At 42.4% G+C, this 23,311-nt stretch overlaps 2 protein-coding genes across 4 annotated transcripts in view; one reads left to right on the top strand and one right to left on the bottom strand.

Moving 5' to 3' along the window:
• Positions 1-179: 179 nt before the first annotated feature.
• Positions 180-3,684, top strand: C5H4orf46 (chromosome 5 C4orf46 homolog). The gene is made up of 2 exons (XM_030564318.1): positions 180-782; positions 1,542-3,684. The coding sequence occupies exons 1-2, from the start codon at positions 186-188 to the stop codon at positions 1,695-1,697; spliced, it is 753 nt and encodes a 250-aa protein (XP_030420178.1). The 5' UTR covers positions 180-185; the 3' UTR covers positions 1,698-3,684.
• Positions 3,685-4,092: 408 nt separating this feature from the next.
• RXFP1 (relaxin family peptide receptor 1) overlaps positions 4,093-23,311 on the bottom strand; it is a 90,429-nt gene continuing 71,210 nt past the window's right edge. For all 3 annotated transcript variants that reach the window (XM_030564315.1, XM_030564317.1, XM_030564316.1), the window contains 7 exons: positions 23,087-23,158; positions 19,546-19,617; positions 9,189-9,260; positions 7,672-7,901; positions 5,938-6,348; positions 4,760-4,978; positions 4,093-4,549 (listed from right to left, as the gene is read on the bottom strand). In XM_030564315.1, the coding sequence (XP_030420175.1) occupies positions 4,248-4,549; positions 4,760-4,978; positions 5,938-6,348; positions 7,672-7,901; positions 9,189-9,260; positions 19,546-19,617; positions 23,087-23,158 (1,378 nt within the window). In that variant the 3' untranslated portion in view covers positions 4,093-4,247. The remainder of the gene's footprint in view (positions 4,550-4,759; positions 4,979-5,937; positions 6,349-7,671; positions 7,902-9,188; positions 9,261-19,545; positions 19,618-23,086; positions 23,159-23,311) is intronic.

The raw sequence follows: 23,311 nt of genomic DNA on the forward strand, positions 1-23,311 counted from the left end.
GAAGGGTGTAGCACGGCGCATGCGCTAAGCCAGTGTGGCTAGAGAAAAGGAATTTCTTTATTATCTCATAATTAAACAAAACTCCCGGGACGCGAGAAGGCGGGGCTGTATAATGGAACCCATGGCCGCCATAGCTAGTGGCCGGACGGACGCAGGCCGAGCCGAGGAGGACGTCTGATTCCAACATGCATTACGGCAGGAGAAACATCCTGCCCAGCATGCTTTGCGGCTATCATTGGTCTAAACCGTGTTCTCTTGAGCGTTCCGCTTTGCATGCTGGGAGTAGTAGTTCAAGTGGAGCTGCACTGCGCGTCGAGATATTGCTTTGGAGCAGAGAGAGACCATTTTGCAGGAGGTGTCAGAGACTGGTCAGCCCTGCTCACTTTGGGTGTAGGCCGCGTCGAGATATTGCGGGGCACATTCCCGAGCACCTTTCTGCCCCGACCAGCAGAACGGAAGCTGGGTTGGTCTATGCGGAGGGGGTGGGGTCGCCGCGGGCTCAGACTCCACCCCTCGGGTGGGGGGCGGGGCTAGTGAGTTTGGCGCGCGCCACAAAACCGGTTGATTTTGAGGGATCGTTTTGCTGCGGCCGTTCCGAGCCTGAGCCAGGGACCATGGCCGAGGCGGGACCGGTGCAGCTCGTTTCCCCCCCCGCGTGCCCAGGGGGCTCCACCGGTGCCGGGCCCAGGAGAAGCCGGAGAGGCAGCAGCGGGGCGCGGCCGCTGGAGCAGCTCACGGACCCGCGGGAGCTGCTGGAGGAGGTGGAGATGCAGATCGATGACGTGAGTCTGCCCCGTGCGGAGCCGGTCTGGCTCTGCCCAGCGCCCGGCCCCGTTAGCCCGACTGACAATGAAGCCGGCTGATGCCCATCGGCTGCCGGCAGAGCCGTGTGGTGTGACGGCTCGGCGTGCGGGGCAGGTCCTGGCTCTGCCCGTTACACCGGTGTCAGCCCCATCGCTGTGTGGACACACACGGGCACTCCCTGTTCGAGGGGCTCGGCGGGTCCAGTTTAACCCTTTCCGAGCCACATAAACTAAACCCTTTTAAACCGGAATATGAGTGTTTGGGGGGCGGGGAAGGCATCAGACTTCTGCTCATACCTGTGTGGAGGAGGGCTGATTAAAGAACCTGCCTTATAGCCCTGCCTTGGTCAGAGCACGGGGAAGCCCCCCAGCCCACTAATTGGTCATCCAGGAACAAGAGGCAAACCCCAGACCGGCTGCATCCCCTCCCTGTATTTCTGAACACCCCCTGTGCATTTGGTGCCAAAACTATAATGGGGTTCAAGAAAGAATTGGATAATGTCATGGAGGGCAGGTCCACCAGCTAAGATGGGCTGGGATGCAACCCCATGCTTGGAGTGTCCCTAGCCTCTCATTGCTAGAAGCTGGGAGTGGGCAATAGGATGGATCATCAATCATTCCCTGTTCTGTTCACTCCCTCTGAAGCACCTGGCATTGACCACTGTTGGAAAATAGGATACTGGGCTAGATGGACCATTGGTCTAACCCAGCACGGTTGTTCTTATGTTCTTGCTACAGGCTGCATTCTCGCTGACAAAGATCCTGGAGGCAACCTCTGCTGTGTCAGTCCAGGTAGAAAAGCTTGCAACCAAATGTTCAGAAAATGCCCGGTTTCTTAAAACGTGGCGGGATCTTCTGAAGGAAGGGTATGAATCTCTGAAACCCAGTGACTGATGCTGTGCAAACACATAGGAGGGAACCTCAAGAGGGTACATGGGCAAGCTGAAGCTTAATCATCCCACAGCATTTTCACTTTGTTACCCTTGTCTTGTAATGCCAGGACTTGACTCTCGGCCATGCTGTATAAATGAAGACTTTTAACAACTTTTTTGTGCCCCCCTTTATTTTTTTTTTGATGGCTTAACAGGGCTTTTCATCAACTACCCACCTTCAAGGAAATGTTTTGTTCTGTGTACAAGCTTTTTCTGTGGAGAAATGCCTGTTGATACTGGTGCATGCATGAACATCATTCAGAATCTGTTGAATAATAGAATAGACTGTTTTAGTTTGGCTTGGGAAGAGGGTCCAAGTTTGAATTTTTAAACTGTTTGTTTCCTTGCAGTTCTATTGATGAGCAAGTACATATGAAATGTACTAAATAAATTTTTTATTAATGTTACATTTGTGTTCAGATACTATACGTAGAGAGGTATCACATATCTCCCTAACTGACCACTGTGATTCTGTAAATGAAGAATTCCCCAAGTGGTGTAATCACTTGCAGACAGCTATATTTTTTTTATCCCCCTGTCCTTCAGGAATGTATATAAGCTTGTCACTGCCAAAATAAGTCTTTTTAAAATCTCGTTACTCAAACGAGACTACTTGTGAAACTTTCTGCTTTCACTTAGACCTGTATAAACTCCATCCTTACTCTGCCTTTTCACAGATATTAATACAGATATAATTGAGTCTAGAACTTGGTCTCTTGTTTTTAAGACTGTAGCCCAGGTCCCTCCCTACACTGACGATCATCTTAGCCAGTTTTTGAATACTTTTCTACATAAGTTACATTTTTACAGATTATTTGATCACTGCAAACCCTTCTACACCTGATATTTTTATGTATTTTGGTTACTAAACTATATTTAAGGTGCCTTATTGTGTGCTTAGATCATATTTTTTCTTACGATAGGAACTCAGCTGTATTGTGTATTAAAAGATTGGGTTGCTGTTTGAAGTATGCATTTCAGTTTCAATAGTATCTGCTAATTCTCCATTTTCTGCAATCTTTGAGATAATAGGCTGTATTAGAACTTGTTCTGCATTTCCTCCCATTTAATGAACTAGTAGGTTTGTGATTCAAACCCTATAATCTGACATACCATTGTAAACAAGGATCTACTGGCTAAAAGACGTTTAATTTGTGGTAAATATCTGGATCATAGCTACTGTACCCAGAAACACATGAAATAGCAGCACTGAAATGAGTTGGGAAGCTATAGAAAAATTTAGTGGTGTACCATTACTGAGTAGTCATTGATCCCTATTTCTAGGTGTCTCCCACCCTAAGAAAATCTATTTTTTTTTTAATTTAAAGAATAAAAGACATTAGAAAAAATATCGAGCAGCTAATTATGGGAGCTTGTTTCTTCCTTCCTCCCATCTGTCAAAGCATAGAGAAGGCTGTATGTAGTACATATTCTCTTACTGTTTCTTGATTATTTAGCTAATCAACATGATGTTCTCAAAGTGGAGTAAAGGAGAGTTAATGCTGAAGACATTCTGCATTATCCAGAGTATCAAGTGAGGACGTAAAATGAAATATGGTGTATTTACTATTTTCATCAAGGGGAAAACAGTCAGTTTGATCAGGAGGTAAATCTTTATTCCAAATAAATCAATATACAGTAGCGGGAACATGATACACATCTGTTCTGTATTTGATTCTAACATTTCTGAGTTTTGTAAACAGTAAAGTGTGAGTCACACTATATTTTACTTCTTGTATTTTTTAAGAAGTTGAGTGCAAACATTAAAAAACATCTTTTTGCTTTTTTTAAAATAAAGCTTCAAAGTGTAAATGCAGAAGAGCATTTCCTCCAGCTGTGTTATCTTGGGAACTCAGCTAGCCACAAGCCAGTTATTGAAAATCTCCTTATCCAGTATCCCTTACTTTTTGATATTATGAAAGAATCTTAAAAAAAAAAAAAAAATCTGACACACACATATGGAGAATCTGCCTGATTGCTCCAGTTGAGATCCCCCCAAAAGTTAGCTCAACGTTGTACCTTTTTAAAATATTCATTAAGCTGAATCATTGTAATTGGTGTCCAGTGCCCCATGCCTGACCTATGAGTAACTCTTGAGAAAAATATTGCAACCGACTAAAGTTTAGGAAGCTGCATAGCCATTCATAGTTAACTTTTATATCGCTAGCAATCTAACAATAGACTGCATATGAATTACATTTTAGAATTTAGAAAGATACAAAGTGACAGTTTTAAATTTTGACTTTCTGCTCAGCCCCAAAAGGGGAAAAAAAAAAATTGGAGTGTTAGTGGAATTTTATTCGCATAAATATTTTCTTCCTATGGCTACTACTTCCTAAGGCTCTTCAAAAATGTATGTACTGTTAAGTTCACTTTCAGTTGTCTCTTTCTGATTTGACTTCTTGGCCATCACTGATGCGAATCCATGTTACAGCTTTTTCCTTACTGCTATAAAACAGTGAGTCCACATCAAAGATGACTGTGCAAATTTTATTGTGACTATTCAAAACATTTATCTGTATGAATTCAGTCTTGTGGAATGTGTGGATACTGATGTTTCAGAGGAGTCTGTATAAATAGCAGGCTTTGTTAACTCTGGTGTGATCTCTTGCATTGGCCACATCTCTACCCAGATAAATGATGGGCCATATGTTTTCTGACTGCTGTTGCTTCCTATGGATCTTCCTTGTTTGTAATTATACCAAACCTGCTGTATCATTTCTTTGAACGGTCGTGTGGTCAGAGTGTAGAGGAGAGGATTCAAAGCACTATTTATAGGCAGTATAAAAATCACCACCCAGGAAGTTATAGTACCTTGAGGAGGGAAAAAAAAGAAATTTAAATATTCAAAAGTGTATGTATTCAATCACATTGTATTAGTATATAATACTTTATGGTAAAAGCAGTGTACAAATATTAACTGATATCTTCACAGTGTTAGCACTTAAGCTTTCTTTTTCTAGATGATTTTCACACAAGCCATTTAACTGAATTTTTTATTTAGAAAAGAAACAAAAAACATACCTGGTATTTCTACTTGAAGTAAAGAAAGCAATTTCAAAATAAAGATGGGAATCCAGCATAATGCATCAGTGAAAACAATGAAGAAAAACCGTTTAGCAAGGGTCATCTCTTTTTTAATATGATTCCGGATTTCAGTTGCTGTGATGGCTGTTTGGTGAACACTGTAAAACATACTTCCATAGGAAAACACAATGATGATAAAAGCTGCCAAGTTTACACCTGTTAAGAAGTTAAGGGATGTTAGTGATTTAAGACATGAATGATTATTTTCAGGCATGCAGCTTACTGGCAAATTGGGGAAGTTATAGGGCACGTAGCAAAGGAGAATCTTTTATCCAAACTACTAGTACAGCTGGAATTTAGATAGTAGGTAGAACTTGAGTCAGACTTTATATAGGACATTGAGGTTAATGCCTCTTTATTCAAAGTATATTTATTAATTATCACTAAATGGTGAACATTCCCTATCTAAACCATGTAGTGAATCTTGTAGGTCTGTGTTCTTTGGTTTCAGCATTGCTTAACTGACAGTCTTCAACCTCTATTTCCTGTAGTATCTGAGCACCTGCTAACTACTAATAAATTTTATGCTTACAACAACCCTCTCACATCAGTATTATTCCCATTTTACATATGGCTTATCAAGGCACAAGATAGATTAACTGACTTGCTCAAGGTCTCACAGGCAATCGGCAACTGAACCAGGCACTGGCTCTAGATCTCCTAAGTCCTAGTGCAGTGCACAGTCCACTAGACTATTCTTTTGACCCTAGAAAGTTGTGGCCTAGACAGGCAAAGTGTGGGGGCTCAATCCCTGATTAGCATATGCTCCAACCAACTGGCCAGTGACTGGTCATCACACCATCATCAAACTAAGCAGCAAATGAGTAAGCTCATGTATAATTCTGAGATTTTAAAAGTAAATATTTTAATAAATGCATGGGTCTCATACTTTCACAGAGGGCCCATTTTCAAACATGAGTAAATAATGTGTTCAAATCTAATTCTTGGGTGCCGATCATTGTACCTAAGTGCATAAAGTGGGCACTTATATACTAATCAGAGCATCCAAATATGGGATTTGGGCAGCCTAGTAAGGCTGCCATCTTCGTTTGAAAGTTGGGCTCCCCCTGTAGCTCCAGCAAACATATGTAAAGGAAGAAACACAACATACTTACCTAAAAAAATAACAACAGAATAAATCTGGCCTCCTGTACTTTCTGCCTGTTCTGAATGAAGAGGAAAACAGACTCCATTGGTGCCATAGTAGTTTCTGAAAAATTCCTTGTGGCTTAGTGGAATAAAAGCAACCAGAAAGCCAATAACCCAGATGAGAATCAAAATGGAAATTGTCCTGCATTTTCCTGGCTTCAAACACCTAAAAGGATAAACTATGCATATATATTTTTCCAAAGTCAGGTAAGTCAACAGTAAAACAGACACCTCTGTAGACAGAATAGCCAATGAGCCCACCAATTGGCAGTGGATACTGTCCATCCACAACTGAGCATGCTTGTTGTATTCTCCACGATATTTAACGTCAAAGGCTCCAATCACAAATAAATATATTCCCATCAGACAGTCAGCACCTGTAGAAATAACATTCAAAGAATATGAATTAATAGGGAATAATTTGGTTTATATATCTGAATTATCCTTTGTTTTATAATATATGTATTTTAATAATATACTTAAAGTTCTACCAGCAACTATAGTTAAGATTACAAAATTCTCAATTCTAACTGGTTTTCAGTGACTACTGCCTTTCTGAAATTTTCACCATTTGGACTGACATATTTTATTCTTGCTCTCTGCCCTAAGGTGATTTTCCTTTTAAGTTCATGCAAAAACCAGTTGTTATAAAGCATGAATAAAAATAATATACATTTCCCATTATAAAAATACTTCCTGCAGCTTTTTATGAATAGTTCTAGTTCCAAAATGGCTAGAATACTGAAACTTTGTGTGCAAAGTGTTCACATTGAGTAGAAGTGTCTTTGCTAGTGTTACAGAAATTTGGTTTTGATTTGCCCAAGCTATGATCCTATCAAAAATCATATGCTGGGCATGCACAATACAGATTGCACAGAGCCTTTTGCTGAGGTTGAAAAATTATCAGGTAAGGCAGGCCACACTCCACATGTGTGGCTGACTAAATAAGTTCCACAGTGAAAAGTAAAATATTGTGGGAGGGTTCCTGCACACTTTTCAAAGTATGCATTAGGGAGTTCCTCTCTGAGCCACCTTAGGCATTGTCAGGATTAGAGCTGTGTAAAGAAAGATAATTCCATTTTGTGGAGGATTTCTGTATTTTGAAATTTGGTTTAATTATGATCTGGAACAAAAAGCAAACATTTTGAAATACTCCAAAAATGGGAAAGCCCTGGAGTCAAATTCAGGGTCACATTTTCAAAGACAATCCTGCATTTGCACACACAATCATTTGGTCATGTAAAGAATAGCATTTTCTCATAACAGAAATCACAGAATGTGTGTAAAATTGAGTTTTTACAACCATTTTGCAAATTGGAATGTTTAGAACACAAATTCTGCTGGTGTGCATGAATTACTATGTGCTTATAATTGTGCTGAAGCTGGGTTAATGTTCCTTTGAAAATTTGGGGCTCATTCCTGTTCTTATTGAAGACAGTAATTTGGCACTCAACTTCGATGGGAGTAATATCAGACACTTGGCCTTCAGTGTTAACCCACTCTCCACAGTAAGTTAAAGGTAGACTCCAAGAACCTTTGTGTTGTTTGAGGTATAGCATTTTATAATTTGGCTGAACTTTCTCTTGCAATCTAGTGCTATGGGTGTGTCACTGCTATATAATAATAAAATTTAGAGCCAGACATACTAAAACCAGATTTTTATATGTGTTTGAAACCTTTTATTTGGGGGTAATACTCACAGCAGAGAGACATTATTGACATGGCATGGAGCTTGTTCTCAGATCTGATGTAAGGCCGCATGCAGATAACAAAGATATTTCCAAAGCAAGTGACAGCAGAAACAACCCAGACAAACACTCTCTGTACAGTGCTAGCTAGGAGATTCTCAAAAGATGAAATCCCATCAGTATTTGGCTTACAGCTGCGCACATGGGGGGCATATCCACAATACTGGAATTTCTTAAAATATCTAGTTGAGGAAAAAAGAAAATGAGAAAAATGTTTCACTCTGATTGTCAAATTGGTGTGGTTTGGGATACATGTTTTTCACAATAATGTGGGCATTTGTGGAACACCTACTAAAGATCTAAAGCATAAAATGTTTTCTGGTAATAGAAAACTAGTAATAAAGGATTTTGATTTTTTAAGTACACAAATGCACAAATTCATTAATGGATTCCAAGGCTATAGAAGAGACCATTGTGATCACCTAGTCTGATCTGTACAACGCAAGGCATAGAACTTCCCCAAAATAATTCCTAGAACAGATCTGTTAGAAAGTTGTCAGTGATGGAGACTCTACCACTACCCATGGTAAATTACTCTCGCTGTTAAAAATAAACCTTATTTCCAGTCTGAATTTGAAATAAACTTAAAGTCTGTATAAAACCTGTCAGGGTATGAACTGATTAGTTAGTTAATGTTTGTTAGTGGTTTGATGCTAAAAAGCACTATGTATGTGTGCTAAACATTAGTAATAACAGTACTTAAAACAAGTAATTATTTTAATTGAATCCACAGCGCACACTATAAAAAGATATGATTGAGACAGAGTGTGGAGACAATAGCTAGTCCTCACTAAGCTGGGAGTTAGCTATCTCTTGCCGCCGTTCCCCTTTCCCTAGTTTAATTAGGTCTGTGAAGGCATATAGGAATGTCTGCAGGGGAGTCAGAAAGCAAAGAGTATCTGTAGAAACAAGAGATCTATACTCAGCTGCTGAGTTGTGGTATTTCCCCACCTTTGTTTTACTTATGACAGTTTCTTTTAATTTATGCTGATAAAGGTTTGATCATTCTTGCTGAATATTGTTGTATTTTTTCATCAGCTGAAAGTGATTTGGTACGTTCTGAGAGCCACAGAAACGATAATGGTCTATATCAGAATACATTATACATATATTAGCATACCTAAACTGGTACTATTAACATTACTTTAGATCATGTATACATCAATAAGCAAACCCAGATAGGGTCAGTACAATATCTGTTTACAAGGAACTGAACTATGCTGTTTAGGAGATTTAATTATAATTTTAACTTTATCATTATGTTAAAATGAATCCTAACCTCCTCCCTGCATCACTTTTTCTTAATGATACTCTCAGTTTACCTGACAGCATCAATTGGTTTTTCAACTACTCAGCAGCCAGAAAGGCAGTGAATGCAAGTTCTCATATATTTCTATTTTTAAACATTCTGCACTTTGTAAAATTAAAAAATCAAAACACAGGAAGGAAAACTGGAATAATTTACTTACATGTGGGAGAGATTTCTAAGTGGTTTGAACATCCTTCTTTGGATATTTGTAATTTCAATGCCCTCCAGGCTGCTATAACCAATATATTCACAATAAAAAAAGGCAACATAAAATCAGTGGTAAAACACAACAAGCTTATTGTGGCCACAATTGTGTAGCTTTGATTACATGAAATTATAGATGAATGAGAATTGCATCTAGTCCATTCATATATTTGAAACTTCTGCAGTAGAAAATCTAAATAAAAAGCTAAAAAGTGAAATAAATATAAATTACAGTTAGTTGTGATAACCTTGCTGTCCTAATAGCACAAAAGAGTCTCTTTCAGTGTTCTCAGCAATGTTATCTATATTATTATTTTGCCTTTCCAAAGTACTTTTCTATTGATGTTCTTCCATTATCTCAGGGAAAATAACAGTTCTAATAATAGTATTTTAAATTCATATTGTGCCTTTCCTCTCAGACGGTCCAAAGTACTTCACTAGCTATAGTAACAACCACAGGAATTCACCCAATGACTGGCACACTGATTTGACAAAGACTGAGGAAAATCACAGAAATGTAGGGCTGGCAGGGACCTTGAGAAGTCATAAAGTCCAGCTCCCTGTGCTGAGGCAGGACCAAATAAATCTAGACCATCCTTGACAGGTGTTGGTCTATCATATTCTTAAAAACCTTCAGTGATGAGGATTCCACAACCTCTGTTGGAAGCCTATTCCAGAACTTAACTGCCCTTATAGTTAGAAAATCATTCCTAACATCTAACCTAAATCTCCCTTCCTGCAGATTAAACCCATTTCTTCTTGTCCTGCCTTCAATGGACATGGAAAACAACGGATCACAGTCATGTGTAGAGCAGTCCTAAACATATTTGAAGACTGTTATCAGGTCCCCCCCTCAGGCTTCTTTTCTCCAGACAAAACATACCACATTTTTCAACCTTTCCTCAGAAGTCAGGTTTTCTAAACCTTTCAAAATTTTGTTGCTCTCCTCTGGACTTTCTCCAATCTGTCCACATCTTTCCTAAAATGTTGGGCACTCTTTCAAAACTACCAAGGGATATTTTTTTGTTTTTATTTTTTCTTAATGTAAGAAAAAAAATGCATTAATATCTTCAACTACAATATTGTGTCACTGAAGTATACTTTCATAGTGTTATATTAACAGAATAATTACTTAATTCTTTCAGTTCAAACAGTGCAACAGTTAACTGTATAGTCTGTTTTCTAAATACACACTGTCATTTTTTGATTTGGACTGAGATGGATTTGGGGCCTATCCTACAAAGATTTTAGTGCAAAGTTCATCTGAGTTCACAGCAGATCAAGCCATAGGTGAAGAACAGTATCTGCCTTAATGGTTAGTAGCTGGGAGGGTCTTTTAAGGCCCTTTCCTCAGGGCTTTTTTTATTGTCCCCAGGGCTTTTTTTATTGTGCTTTCCCTTCTCCTCCCCACCAACTTTCTGCTTATCTCTGGTCACAGATGCAGAAGTTTCTCATCTGCTTTCTTCTTCTTCTAACACCTCTACTTGTCCCAGTGACCCAATTCCAACCCATCTCTTGATCTCCCTTATGTCCACTCTCATTCCCCTCCCTTATTCTTCTTATCACTCATTCTCCTCTAGCATTTTTCCCTTCACAACACAAACATGCTTTAGTGTCTCCCATCTGAGAAAAAAAAAACAACCTTCATCCCACTTGCCTCTCCAGCTATTGCCCCATGTCCATTCTCCCTTTCATCTCAAAGCTCACTGAACACACTGTTTACAAGTACTGTCTGGAGTTCCTCTCCTCCATCCTAGACACTCTCCAGTCCAGCTTCTGCCCCTTGCATGCCACGGAAACCACTCTTGCCAAAGGCTCAAATAACCTCTTGTCATAAACAGATAGCTAAGGGTTAATGTCTCTTTCACCTGAAAAAAAAAGTATCCTGAAACACCTGACCAGAGGACCAATCAGGAAACCAGACTTTTTTCAACTCTGGGTGGAGGGAAGTTTGTGTCTGAGTTCTTGGTCTTCTGCCTGAATCTCTCTCAGCTAGAGAAGGATTTTTCTATTTCCTGCTTTCTAATCTTCTGTTTCCAGGTTGTGAGTACAAAAATGGTTTGTTGTTTTGTATTTACATGTCTATAGTTGCTAGAGTGCTTTAAATTGTATTCTTTTTGAATAAGGCTGTTTATTCATATTTCTTTTAAGCAATTGACCCTGTATTTGTCACCTTAATACAGAGAGACCATTTGTATGTATTTTTCTTTCTTTTTTATATAAAGCTTTCTTTTAAGACTTGTTGGAGTTTTTTCTTTAGTGAGGAACTCCAGGGAATTGAGTCTGCAGCTCACCAGGAAATTGGTGGGAGGAAGAAGTCAGGGGAGACCTGTGTGTGTTAGATGTACTAGCCTGACTTTGCATTCCCTCTGGGTGAAGAGGGAAGTGCTTTTGTTTCCAGGACTGGAATTAGAGAGGGTGGACTCCCTCTGCTTAGATTCACGGAGGTTGCTTCTGTGTATCTCTCCAGGAGCACCTGGAGGGGGGAAGGGAAAAGATTTATTTCCCTTTGTTGTGAGACTCAAGGGATTTTGATCTTGCGGTCCCCAGGGAAGGTTTTGGGGGGACCAGAGTGCCCCAAAACACTCTAATTTTTTGGGTGGTGGCAGCAGTACCAGGTCCAAGCTGGTAACTAAGCTTGGAGGTTTTCATGCTAACCCCCATATTTTGGATGCTAAGGTCCAAATCTGGGACTAGGCTATTGACATGGTGTGCAGCGTCGTGGGAAAGATAGAATCCAAAAGCCAGTAGGAATATTATATTTTTCTTTTCTCTGCTAGGGGCTTTTTAGCAGAGAGAAACAGTTTGATTTTAAAAAGGAACCAGAGAGAATTTTTTTTTCTGCTCTCTCTGGCAGCTGTGGCTTGCATATTAAGCAAGCAACCATTAAGAGACTGTTAAGGGTCTTTTGTCACACAATAGCACTCCCATTAGGGGGAAAATACCAGCACTATATACCTGCAAATAAAGTGGTTTTTCTGGTTTACTTTACATTGAAAAAATTAGCTAGGAAGAAAGGGAAAAAGGCTCTGTTGCTAGGCAGACCCCAGGAGGCAACAGAGCCTGCAGTTCAGAAGATAAACACCGGAGGGCACCCCAACACAAGAAAACAGGAACCATGCCTACCAAGACAAAAATGGAGGCTAAAGAACAAATCAAAGAAGCTGAACAAAGGCGAGAACTGGAAAAATGACTACAAGAGATGGAGCTGAGAAAAAGAGAAAGAGAGGCAGCCTACAAAAGAGAGCAAGCAGCCAAAGATGCAGACCACCAAAAACAGCTGGAACTCCAGAGGGAAGCCCACCGACAGGCCATGGAATTAGAAAAGGCTAAGCAAAACACAGCCAACCCTAACAACCCTGCGCCAATGATTGTTCCACAGCACAGGAAATTTCCCACCTACAAGGCAGGTGATGACACCTAGGCCTTCTTGGAAAATTTTGAAAGAGCCTGTCTTGGGTACCGCATCCCTGAAGACCAGTACATGGTAGAGTTGAGGCCACAGCTCAGTGGACCTTTAGCAGAGCTGGCAGCTAAAATGCCTAAGGAGAACATGAACGACTATAAACTTTTTCAAACCAAGGCCAGATACAGAATGGGGATCACCCCAGATCATGCCCGTCGGCGTTTCAGAACCCAAAAGTGGAAACCAGATGTGTCATTCCCCAAACACGCCTACTATGTTGGGAAAAATTATGAGGCCTGGATATCAGGACACAATGTTAAATCCTTGGACGAACTGCACCTCCTCATACAAATGGAGCAGTTCTTGGATGGTGTTCCTGAGGACATCACACGGTACATACAAGATGGAAAACCCCAAAATCTCACCGAGGTGGGGGAGATTGGAGCCAGATGGATGGAAGTGGCGGAAAGCAAGAAAGCTACTGTCAAGGGGAACGAATACCCCAGGGGGCACACCGACCATAAACCCTACAACCGAGGGTAGCCAAAAACCCCACCTACAACCCAAGTAAAGCCACAGACACAGTATTCTTCCACCTCACCAGTCTCCAGTAACTCACCTCGGCCCAGTGACCCATCAGATGGAAGATGCTTTAAGTGTAATGAACTGGGACATATCAAGGCCAACTGTCCAAAGAACGCCATCCAAGTGCAATTCATTACACCACCATCACACAAAAGATCCCCAGGCCCAGATGCCTCTCAAATACCCTTGGAGCGAAGGGAAAATTTGAGAGTGGGCGGAAAGAAGGTTACTGCGTGGAGAGACACGGGGGCACAAGTGTCAGCTATCGACCAATCCTTTGTAGACCCCAAATTCATCAACCCAAAGGCCCAAGTGACAATTTACCCCCTCATGTCACAAGCTGTAGACTTGCCTACAGCTGAACTGCCTGTCCAGTACAAAGGCTGGTCAGGAATGTGGACTTTTGCAGTCTATGACAATTATCCTATCCCCATGCTACTGGGGGAAGACTTGGCCAACCAGGTGAAGCGGGCCAAGCGAGTGGGAATGGTTACACGTAGCCAAACCAGGCAAGCTTCCAGACCCATTCCTGTTCCTGAGCCATCCACAGACGCCCCGTCTGTGTTACCAGAGACCCAGACAGAGGTAGTGGACCCAGATTCCATGCCAACCATTGAAGCAGCCACAACACCTCCAGTCCCAGACCCGGAACTGGAACAGCAACCAGCACCAGCAATTGCAACCACATCTTCAAACTCAATGCCAGTGGGCGCCAGCGAGCCAGAACTGGCAAAAGCAACAGACAGCCATACCCAAAAGGCTCAGCCAGAGCCTGAAATACCCTCAGGTGCACCAGCGGAGAGCGGTTCACCAGCAACGGAAACAACCCCATCACCTACATCGCTTCCAAAGGGACCAAGCCCAAGTCCACAGTCTGAGGAAGAACTGGTAACCCCAGCCTCAAGGGAACAGTTCCAGACTGAGCAGGAAGCAGATGACAGCCTTCAGAAGGCTTGGGCGGCACGGATCACCCCACCGCCTCTCAGCTCTTCTAATCGATCCCGGTTTGTTATAGACCAAGGACTTTTATACAAGGAGATTCTTTCTGGTGAACACCAGGAAGAATGGCAGCCGCAAAAACAGTTGGTGGTTCCAACTAAGTACCGGGGGAAGCTCTTAAGCTTAGCCCATGATCATCCCAGTGGTCATGCTGGGGTGAACCGAACCAAGGACCGGTTGGGGAAGTCCTTCCACTGGGAGGGGATGGGCAAGGACGTTGCCAAGTATGTCCGGTCTTGTGAGGTATGCCAAAGAGTGGGAAAACCCCAAGACCAGGTCAAGGCCCCTCTCCAGCCACTCCCCATAATTGAGGTCCCATTTCAGCGAGTAGCTGTGGATATTCTGGGTCCTTTCCCAAAAAAGACACCCAGAGGAAAGCAGTACGTACTGACTTTATTGGACTTTGCTACCCGATGGCCGGAAGCAGTAGCTCTAGGCAACACCAGGGCTAACACTGTGTGCCTGGCCCTAACAGACATCTTTGCCAGGGTAGGTTGGCCCTCCGACAACCTTACAGATTCAGGGTCTAATTTCCTGGCAGGGACCATGGAAAAACTGTGGGAAACTCATGGGGTGAATCACTTGGTTGCCACCCCGTACCATCATCAAACCAATGGCCTGGTGGAAAGGTTTAATGGAACTTTGGGGGCCATGATACGTAAATTCGTCAACGAATACTTCAATAATTGGGACCTAGTGTTGCAGCAGTTGCTGTTTGCCTACAGGGCTGTACCACATCCCAGTTTAGGGTTTTCACTGTTTGAACTTGTGTATGGTCACGAGGTTAAGGGGCCATTACAGTTGGTGAAGCAGCAATGGGAGGGGTTTATGCCTTCTCCAGGAACTAACATTCTGGACTTTGTAAGCAACCTACAAAGCACCCTCCGACACTCTTTAGCCCTTGCTAGAGAAAACCTAAAGGATGCTCAGGAAGAGCAAAAGGCCTGGTATGACAGACATGCCAGAGAACGTTCCTTAAAGGTAGGAGACCAGGTTATGGTCTTGAAGGCGCAACAGGCCCATAAGATGGAAGCATCATGGGAAGGGCCATTCACGGTCCAAGAGCGCCTGGGAACTGTGAACTACCTCATAGCATTTCCCAAGTCCTCACTAAAGCCTAGAGTGTACCATGTTAATTCTCTCAAGCCTTTCTATTCCAGAGACTTACAGGTTTGTCAGTTTACAATCCAGGGAGATTATGCTGAGTGGCCTGAAGGTGTTTACTACGACGGGAAAAAAGACGGTGGCATGGAAGAGGTGAACCTCTCAACCACCCTGGAACGTCTGCAGCGGCGACAAATCAAGGAGCTGTGCACTAGCTTCGCCCCATTGTTCTCAGCCACCCCAGGACGGACTGAACGGGCATACCACTCCATTGACACAGGTAATGCTCACTCAATCAGAACCCCACCCTACCGGGTGTCTCCTCATGCCCAAGCTGCTATAGAACGGGAGATCCAGAATATGCTACAGATGGGTATAATCCGCTCATCTACCAGTGCATGGGCATCTCCAGTGGTTCTGGTACCCAAACCAGATGGGGAAATACGCTTTTGCGTGGACTACCATAAGCTAAATGCGGTAACTCGTCTGGACAACTATCCAATGCCCCGCACCGATGAGCTATTGGAAAAGTTGGGACATCCCCAGTTCATCTCTACAATAGACTTAACCAAGGGGTACTGGCAAGTACCGCTAGATGAACCTGCCAAGGAGAGGTCAGCATTCGTCACCCATGCGGGGGTGTATGAATTTAATGTCCTTCCTTTCGGCCTTCAAAATGCACCCGCCACCTTCCAGAGGCTGGTAGATGGTCTACTAGCAGGACTGGGAGAATTTGCAGTTGCCTACCTCGATGATGTCGCCATTTTTTCAGACTCCTGGCCCGAACACCTACTACACCTGGAAAAGGTCTTTAAGCGCATCAGGCAGGCCGGACTAACTGTTAAGGCCAAAAAGTGTCAAATAGGCCAAAACAGAGTGACTTACCTGGGGCACCAGGTGGGTCGAGGAACCATAAACCCCCTACAGGCCAAGGTGGATGCTATCCAAAAGTGGCCTGTCCCAAGGTCAAAGAAACAGGTCCAATCCTTCTTAGGCTTGGCCGGGTACTACAGGCGATTTGTACCACACTACAGCCAAATCGCTGCCCCACTAACCGACCTGACCAAAAAGACCCAGCCAAATGCAGTTAAGTGGACTGATGAGTGTCAAAAGGCCTTTACCCAGCTTAAGGCGACGCTTATGTCTGACCCTGTGCTCAGGACCCCGGACTTTGACAAGACATTCCTAGTAACCACGGATGCATCTAAGCGTGGTATAGAAGCAGTTTTCATGCAGTAAGCAACGGATCACAACTTCCATCCTGTCGTGTTTCTCAGCAAGAAACTGTCTGACAGGCAAACTCACTGGTCAGTCAGTGAAAAGGAATGCTATGCCATTGTGTACGCCCTGGAAAAGCTACACCCATATGTGTGGGGACGGCGGTTCCAGCTACAAACTCACCATGCTGCACTAAAGTGGCTTCATACTGCCAAGGGGAACAACAAGAAACTTCTTCATTGGAGTTTAGCTCTCCAAGATTTTGATTTTTAAATTCAGCACATCTCAGGAGCTTCTAACAAAGTAGCGGATGCACTCTCCCGTGAGAGTTTCCCAGAATCCAGTAGTTAAAAAGTGTTCTTAAAATGTAGAAGTCTATTAGTTATATACTTAGTGGTATATATAAAGGTGCATGTGTTGTAGTAATCTGTTTATTTTAAAGTTCTAGAAGGAAATCGCCGCCAGTGAGCTTCCCCACTGTCTGCAATTTGGGGGGCGTGTCATAAACAGATAGCTAAGGGTTAATGTCTCTTTCACCTGAAAAAAAAAGTATCCTGAAACACCTGACCAGAGGACCAATCAGGAAACCAGACTTTTTTCAACTCTGGGTGGAGGGAAGTTTGTGTCTGAGTTCTTGGTCTTCTGCCTGAATCTCTCTCAGCTAGAGAAGGATTTTTCTATTTCTTGCTTTCTAATCTTCTGTTTCCAAGTTGTGAGTACAAAAATGGTTTGTTGTTTTGTATTTACATGTCTATAGTTGCTGGAGTGCTTTAAATTGTATTCTTTTTGAATAAGGCTATTTATTCATATTTCTTTTAAGCAATTGACCCTGTATTTGTCACCTTAATACAGAGAGACCATTTGTATGTATTTTTCTTTCTTTTTTATATAAAGCTTTCTTTTAAGACCTGTTGGAGTTTTTTCTTTAGTGAGGAACTCCAGGGAATTGAGTCTGCAGCTCACCAGGAAATTGGTGGGAGGAAGAAGTCAGGGGAGACCTGTGTGTGTTAGATGTACTAGCCTGACTTTGCATTCCCTCTGGGTGAAGAGGGAAGTGCTTTTGTTTCCAGGACTGGAATTAGAGATGGTGGACTCCCTCTGCTTAGATTCACGGAGGCTGCTTCTGTGTATCTCTCCAGGAGCACCTGGAGCGGGGAAGGGAAAAGATTTATTTCCCTTTGTTGTGAGACTCAAGGGATTTGGGTCTTGGGGTCCCCAGGGAAGGTTTTGGGGGGACCAGAGTGCCCCAAAACACTCTAATTTTTTGGGTGGTGGCAGCAGTACCAGGTCCAAGCTGGTAACTAAGCTTGGAGGTTTTCACGCTAACCCCCATATTTTGGATGCTAAGGTCCAAATCTGGGACTAGGTTATTGACACCTCTTATTAGCCAAAATCTCAGAACCAGTACTCCATCCTCATCCTCCTTGACCTGTCAGTTGCCTTAGACACAATCAACCATGTTCTTGTTGAAATCTTGTCATCCCTTGGCTTCCATCACTCCTCCTACTTCTCTAATTTCACCTTCTGGGTGCCCTTGCAAGGAGCCTCCTAATCCCTACTCCTAGTTTCTGTGGGAGTTCCACAGAGCTCTGTCCTTGGTCTGCTTCTCTTCTCCCTCTATATCTGATGTCTGGATAATTTCATCTATAAACACAAATTCAACTATCATCTCTATGCAGACAACTCACAGATTTACCTCTCTACTCCAGACCTGTCTCCTGTCCAAACTAGAATCACAGCATGTCTCTCTGACATCTCTTCATTGATGTCTAACCATCAGCTCTGGATCAACATAGCTAAAACAGAGCTCTTCATTTCCCCCCTCAACCCCTCTTTTCTTGATCATCATGGACTACACCAATATCCTACTTATCATTCAGGCCTATATTCTGGGTGTCATCTTTGACTCAGACCTCTCCCTTGGTGCTTACATCTGGGTTACGTCTATATCTTATCAAGTCTTTCTGCATAACATCTCTAAATACAGTCTTTTCTATCACTGGAGTATGGGGTAGGTCTTTCTCAAGCTTTCCTTTGGAAACTTTTTCACTGTGTATGAATAATTAAAGTGATTAGGACATTCACAGTTGCTCTATGGCCTAATGAATATTTAAATTATGTGCAGTAGAACCGCTTCAACAGGAGAGATTGAGCATAATCTGCTCCAAAATACCTCAGACCTCCCCTGGGAAAGGGGAGACCTAAATTGAAATTTGTTCTCCACCTCAAGGAGGGGTGGAGGACTGAACTGTGTCTCCCACATCCCAAGTAAATACCTTAATCACTGGGCTAAATGTTAAAGGGAGGGACACATCTCCTCCACCACCAACAGGCTTAATTGCTTAACGCTAGGAGAGGGTTCATGAGCATGAATCCCAAGCAGAGAGAGCCACCTCCCTCCATCTTGGAATTAGGCACCTAAGGGCTTGACCACATGGTGATTTAGTGCACAACAAGCTGGGTGGTGTAAATCCACAGTACATTAGTCTGCTGTGCACTAAGTTCGCCCCTTGGACTTTGCTACCATGCACTAGAAGATCCATTTCAAAGTGTGCTAGGAAACTTTTAATGTGTGGCAGCATTGTTCACATGGAGAGTTAGTGTGCAGCACACTAGTGTGCTGTGGATTTACATCCCAACATGAGGTGTGCACCAACTATTTATCTAGAAAAGCCCTTACCTTCATGACAGTGGAATTGATTTCACCCTTTCTGGATATTTTTATATGCTATCTGGACTGACTGGTCTCTTTTTGTGCTTCAAAATTTCCCACAAAAGAAGCTGGAGAGCTCAAGAAGAAATCTGAATACCGGAGGTAATTTTTTTCAATGATACATCTTTGAGGGACACCAACAAATATAATAGAGGAGCAGAGGTACAAAGCACCTCATATATGGCTTGTTATTACACTTGTTCTGCAGAAACAATTTTTCTCAACAAGAATTGCAAAATCAAAAAGAAAATATCCATAACATATATATCAAAAGGACTAAATACTTACAGGGATTTGAGTTTTAATAGGTAATCAAACTGGTTTGCTTGTATTTTCTGGATGGGGTTATATGAAAGGTTCCTGTAAATGCAAACAGTGATAGCTAATATTATGCAGATTCCTCCTCTGAAGATAATGTCTAGCCACATTATCCCTTTTTTTTCAGTTCCTGTAATAGTGACTCATAGTAAGACAGTTACAATTGTAAATAGTGACACTCCTCTACCTACATGCATCTGACGAAGTGGGTATTCATCCATGAAAGCTTATGCTCCAAAACATCTGTTAGTCTATAAGGTGCCACAGGACTCTGTTGCTTTTTACAGATCCAGACTAACATGACTACCCCTCTGATACTCTTCTACCTGACAACTTGGTAAACAAGAACAGAAAACAGCCTGATGCTTCACAAGCATGGTGTTAATATAAGACATTTTATTCAATGTTTTTAATTGCAGAAATATTTCAGTTGCTAAACTTTTTGGACCTTATGTATTAAAAAAACTCCAAAGAATTCATCATCATCATATCAAATCCTAAAGTGGCATCACCTCCCTGCAAATCAAGTGCCACCCAGACTTATCTCTAGCTAGGACTGCAAGATTACAAAAAAAAAAATAAATAAAAGAAAAAGAAAAAGGAAAAAAAAATCACATATATTAAATACTCCTGAAGGCATGCCAAAAAAATAAAAAATGATGTGCAAACATATTTAAATTCTGCAAATTTTATTTGTTAAATAAATATGGAGGCTCCAGCATGGGATTGGGGAGCACAGGCCACTCGCTGCACAGAGGTGGGAGATCACTGTGCAGCTCCCCCCTGGGACATGGACTCAGCAGTGAGACTGCACCCAACCCTGAGACAGCGCAAAGACCAGGTCCAGCCTAGAAACACCCCAGGACCCTGCCCCTCTGTGCCAAGTGCGCCAGGTGTGGGGGAGCAGGCTCAGTAATGCAGGATCCAAGTGTGCGTGGGAGGGCTTAGTGCAGGGAGAGCCAGGTGTGGGGCAATCTGGGTGCTGGCAGCTCAATGGGGAATCTGGGTGTGGGGAGGATCTGGATACACGGGCTTGTTGAGGGGTTCTGGGTGCAATGGGACTCTGCAGAGAGGTCCAGGTGAAGGTGGTTGGGGCTCAGCAGGGAGAGGTCAAGTTGTGGGGGGGATAGAGCTTGGTGGGGGGCATTCAGTAGGGGGTTCAAGATGCTGGGGGAGTGGGGCTCAGTGGGGTGGGGATCCATGTGCAGCTGGTTGGAGCTCAATAGGGTGACAATCTGAGTGTAGATGGTTTGTCGGGGTGGTCCAGGTGCAGGGGGAGTGGGGCTTATCCGGAGGGGTGGTTCTGGGAGCAGGGGGTGGTGGTGAGGCTCAGCAGGAGGGTCTGGGTATGAGGGGGTCTGGATGCACGGGGATTGAGTGGATGGGGTAGCAGCTCTGTGTACAGTGATCCCTCCTCCTGCAGCTGAGGATCGATGGATGCAGGAAGTGGGGGTGGGGGAGGAGAGAGCTTACAGAGCTTCTTTCAGCCAGGGAGAGAAATCTGGGGGTAGGTCTGACATGGCCCCAGATGCTGTGCAGGGAAAGAAGAAGTCTGGTCCTCCCCAGCCCAGCTGGGACTAGCAACTGAGCCCGGCGCAGGGTAGGAGCCACCAGCCAGGTCTTCTCCAGGCCCATCCCCTGCCCCACAGTGATTTACCTCTCTATCAGCTGGTCTGGGCACCCAAAGGCACTATGAGCGTTCTTGTGGATTGCCTTTGCTTCCATCAGAAAGTCATTTTTCTGTGGGGAAGCAAAGATATCTGCAGGGGACATAAATTCTGTCATGCACAGTGGTGCAGAATTCCCTCAGGAGTAATTTACAAAATAAGTCAGAGGTTTTTTCCCCCCATCTCTAAAATGCATCTTTTTTTTACATGCATTTATGTGACTTGAGAAAGAAACTTGAGGGCAGTAGAATAAAATAATATAAATTAGAATCAGGCACAACCACTCTGAGTATTTATGTGTATGTACCTCACAATTTTTTGCTGTCCTCCTGATGTTCCCTACAGTGACTGCAGGAGTAATGTCTTATACCCAGTCTCTCCAGCTTTATGCACACCACTGCACTGTGCTGGCCCTTAAGAAGGACACAGTGTGAGGGGAAGACATTAAAAGAATACTTACTCCTGATTAAAAGTATTTATATAGATTTGTGATGCAACATAATGATAGTTTCATTGTGTTGCATTATATGAACAGAGTTACGGTGGGACCTGATATAGCTGGATACTATACACCTTGTCGTTCACCATAGAAATACAATAAAAAGGTGAATGTCAATGGGGAGGATACAAGAATAACAGTTCTCTGAAGGATCTCTGTTATTACTGCACAGTTTCTACTAATCTCTAATGTGGCCCATGGTTTAACAGTCACAATTTGACCCTAAAGCAGGACTGAACAAGAAGAATCATGCTCTGAAAATGTCTTTAAATTTTGACTCCACCCCTCTTTGGAGATAAACAAATATGATTGGGCTCCTATAATTCCAAAGTGATTTCCACGTTTTGTAAATAAACCACCCCACAGAAATATACAAACAGGTCTGGGCATTACATTTTTGGTTACACATCAGTCCATCCCTGCTTACATCTTTTTAATATTCCTCCACTAATTTCCTGGTGTTACTCACTTTGTATGCCTTTTTCTCTCATTGGTTTGTCAGCCTTTTCACAGCGGTTATGTTTTCCATGCACAAAGAACAAAACTGTCTAGATTACTTCTATTTCAGATTCAGGCAACCATCACACACAGGGCCTAATCTTGCAAACATCTGCTGTTGGGTGTGATACTTGATATGGTGAATGGCTATATTGAAGTCAGGAGTCCATGAAGTCAATGAACAGCTAACGATAGGCACTACTGTGCCCAGCAGCAGTTTATACATTTGGGTACAAAGATCAATCAAATATGAAGAGTGTTTTTTTATTTTGTAGTAACTTCTCTCTTGAATCTTGTTGCAGCTCTGCTGTCAAGCACGGAGGCAGATTTCTATATTTCAGGTTGTAATACATAAAAAACAGAATCATAGCAGCATAAACCACAGAAACTAATAGATTCCAGTAGAGAAAATGTGTCATTTTAACAGAAGATTTAACACTTGAGGAAAAAGTGTATTCCTAAAATATATTCTTAGGGCCAACTCCTGTCACAGGCTGAGCGCCTGTTGAAGTCCATGAGATCTCTCATTCTAAATGGCACATTCATTTTCTGTGTGCTGAGTAATGGAATCTAGTTATTAAAAATACTAACTATATTGGCAGGAATAATTTTAAATAATTGCTTTTTTTGGACAATCATGATACTATGCATCTTTTATGCAATTATTTTGTACATAATCTTTTTTTTAAATTGCATTTCAGACCAAGTTTGGCATTTTCAGGTAAAACTCAGATACGAACATGACTTTCTTGGTTTTGCTTCCTGGACTGGATGACTGAAGCTATCATTTTGAATGAATAATGTACAATAGCACACAATATAAGGAAGAGTTATTATAAAGCCTTACAGCTGTGAGAGCTCCTTCAGATCCTTAAATAGGTATGGAGGAAGTGATTCAATCTTGTTGCTAGCCAAGTCTCTGAGGAAACAATCACAGATATAATATAATTTGTTGTTAGTGGTTTCTTTTCATTATGACAAGAAACATTAATAACGTAAAGAGGTCCATAATTTTGAGTCCCTTTGTCAATTCAAATTATAGGTTGTTATATAGGTTATCAGAAACCGGGAA

The sequence above is a fragment of the Gopherus evgoodei genome, chromosome 5 (assembly GCF_007399415.2).
Source record: "Gopherus evgoodei ecotype Sinaloan lineage chromosome 5, rGopEvg1_v1.p, whole genome shotgun sequence".
Classification (NCBI taxonomy): Eukaryota; Metazoa; Chordata; order Testudines; family Testudinidae; genus Gopherus; species Gopherus evgoodei.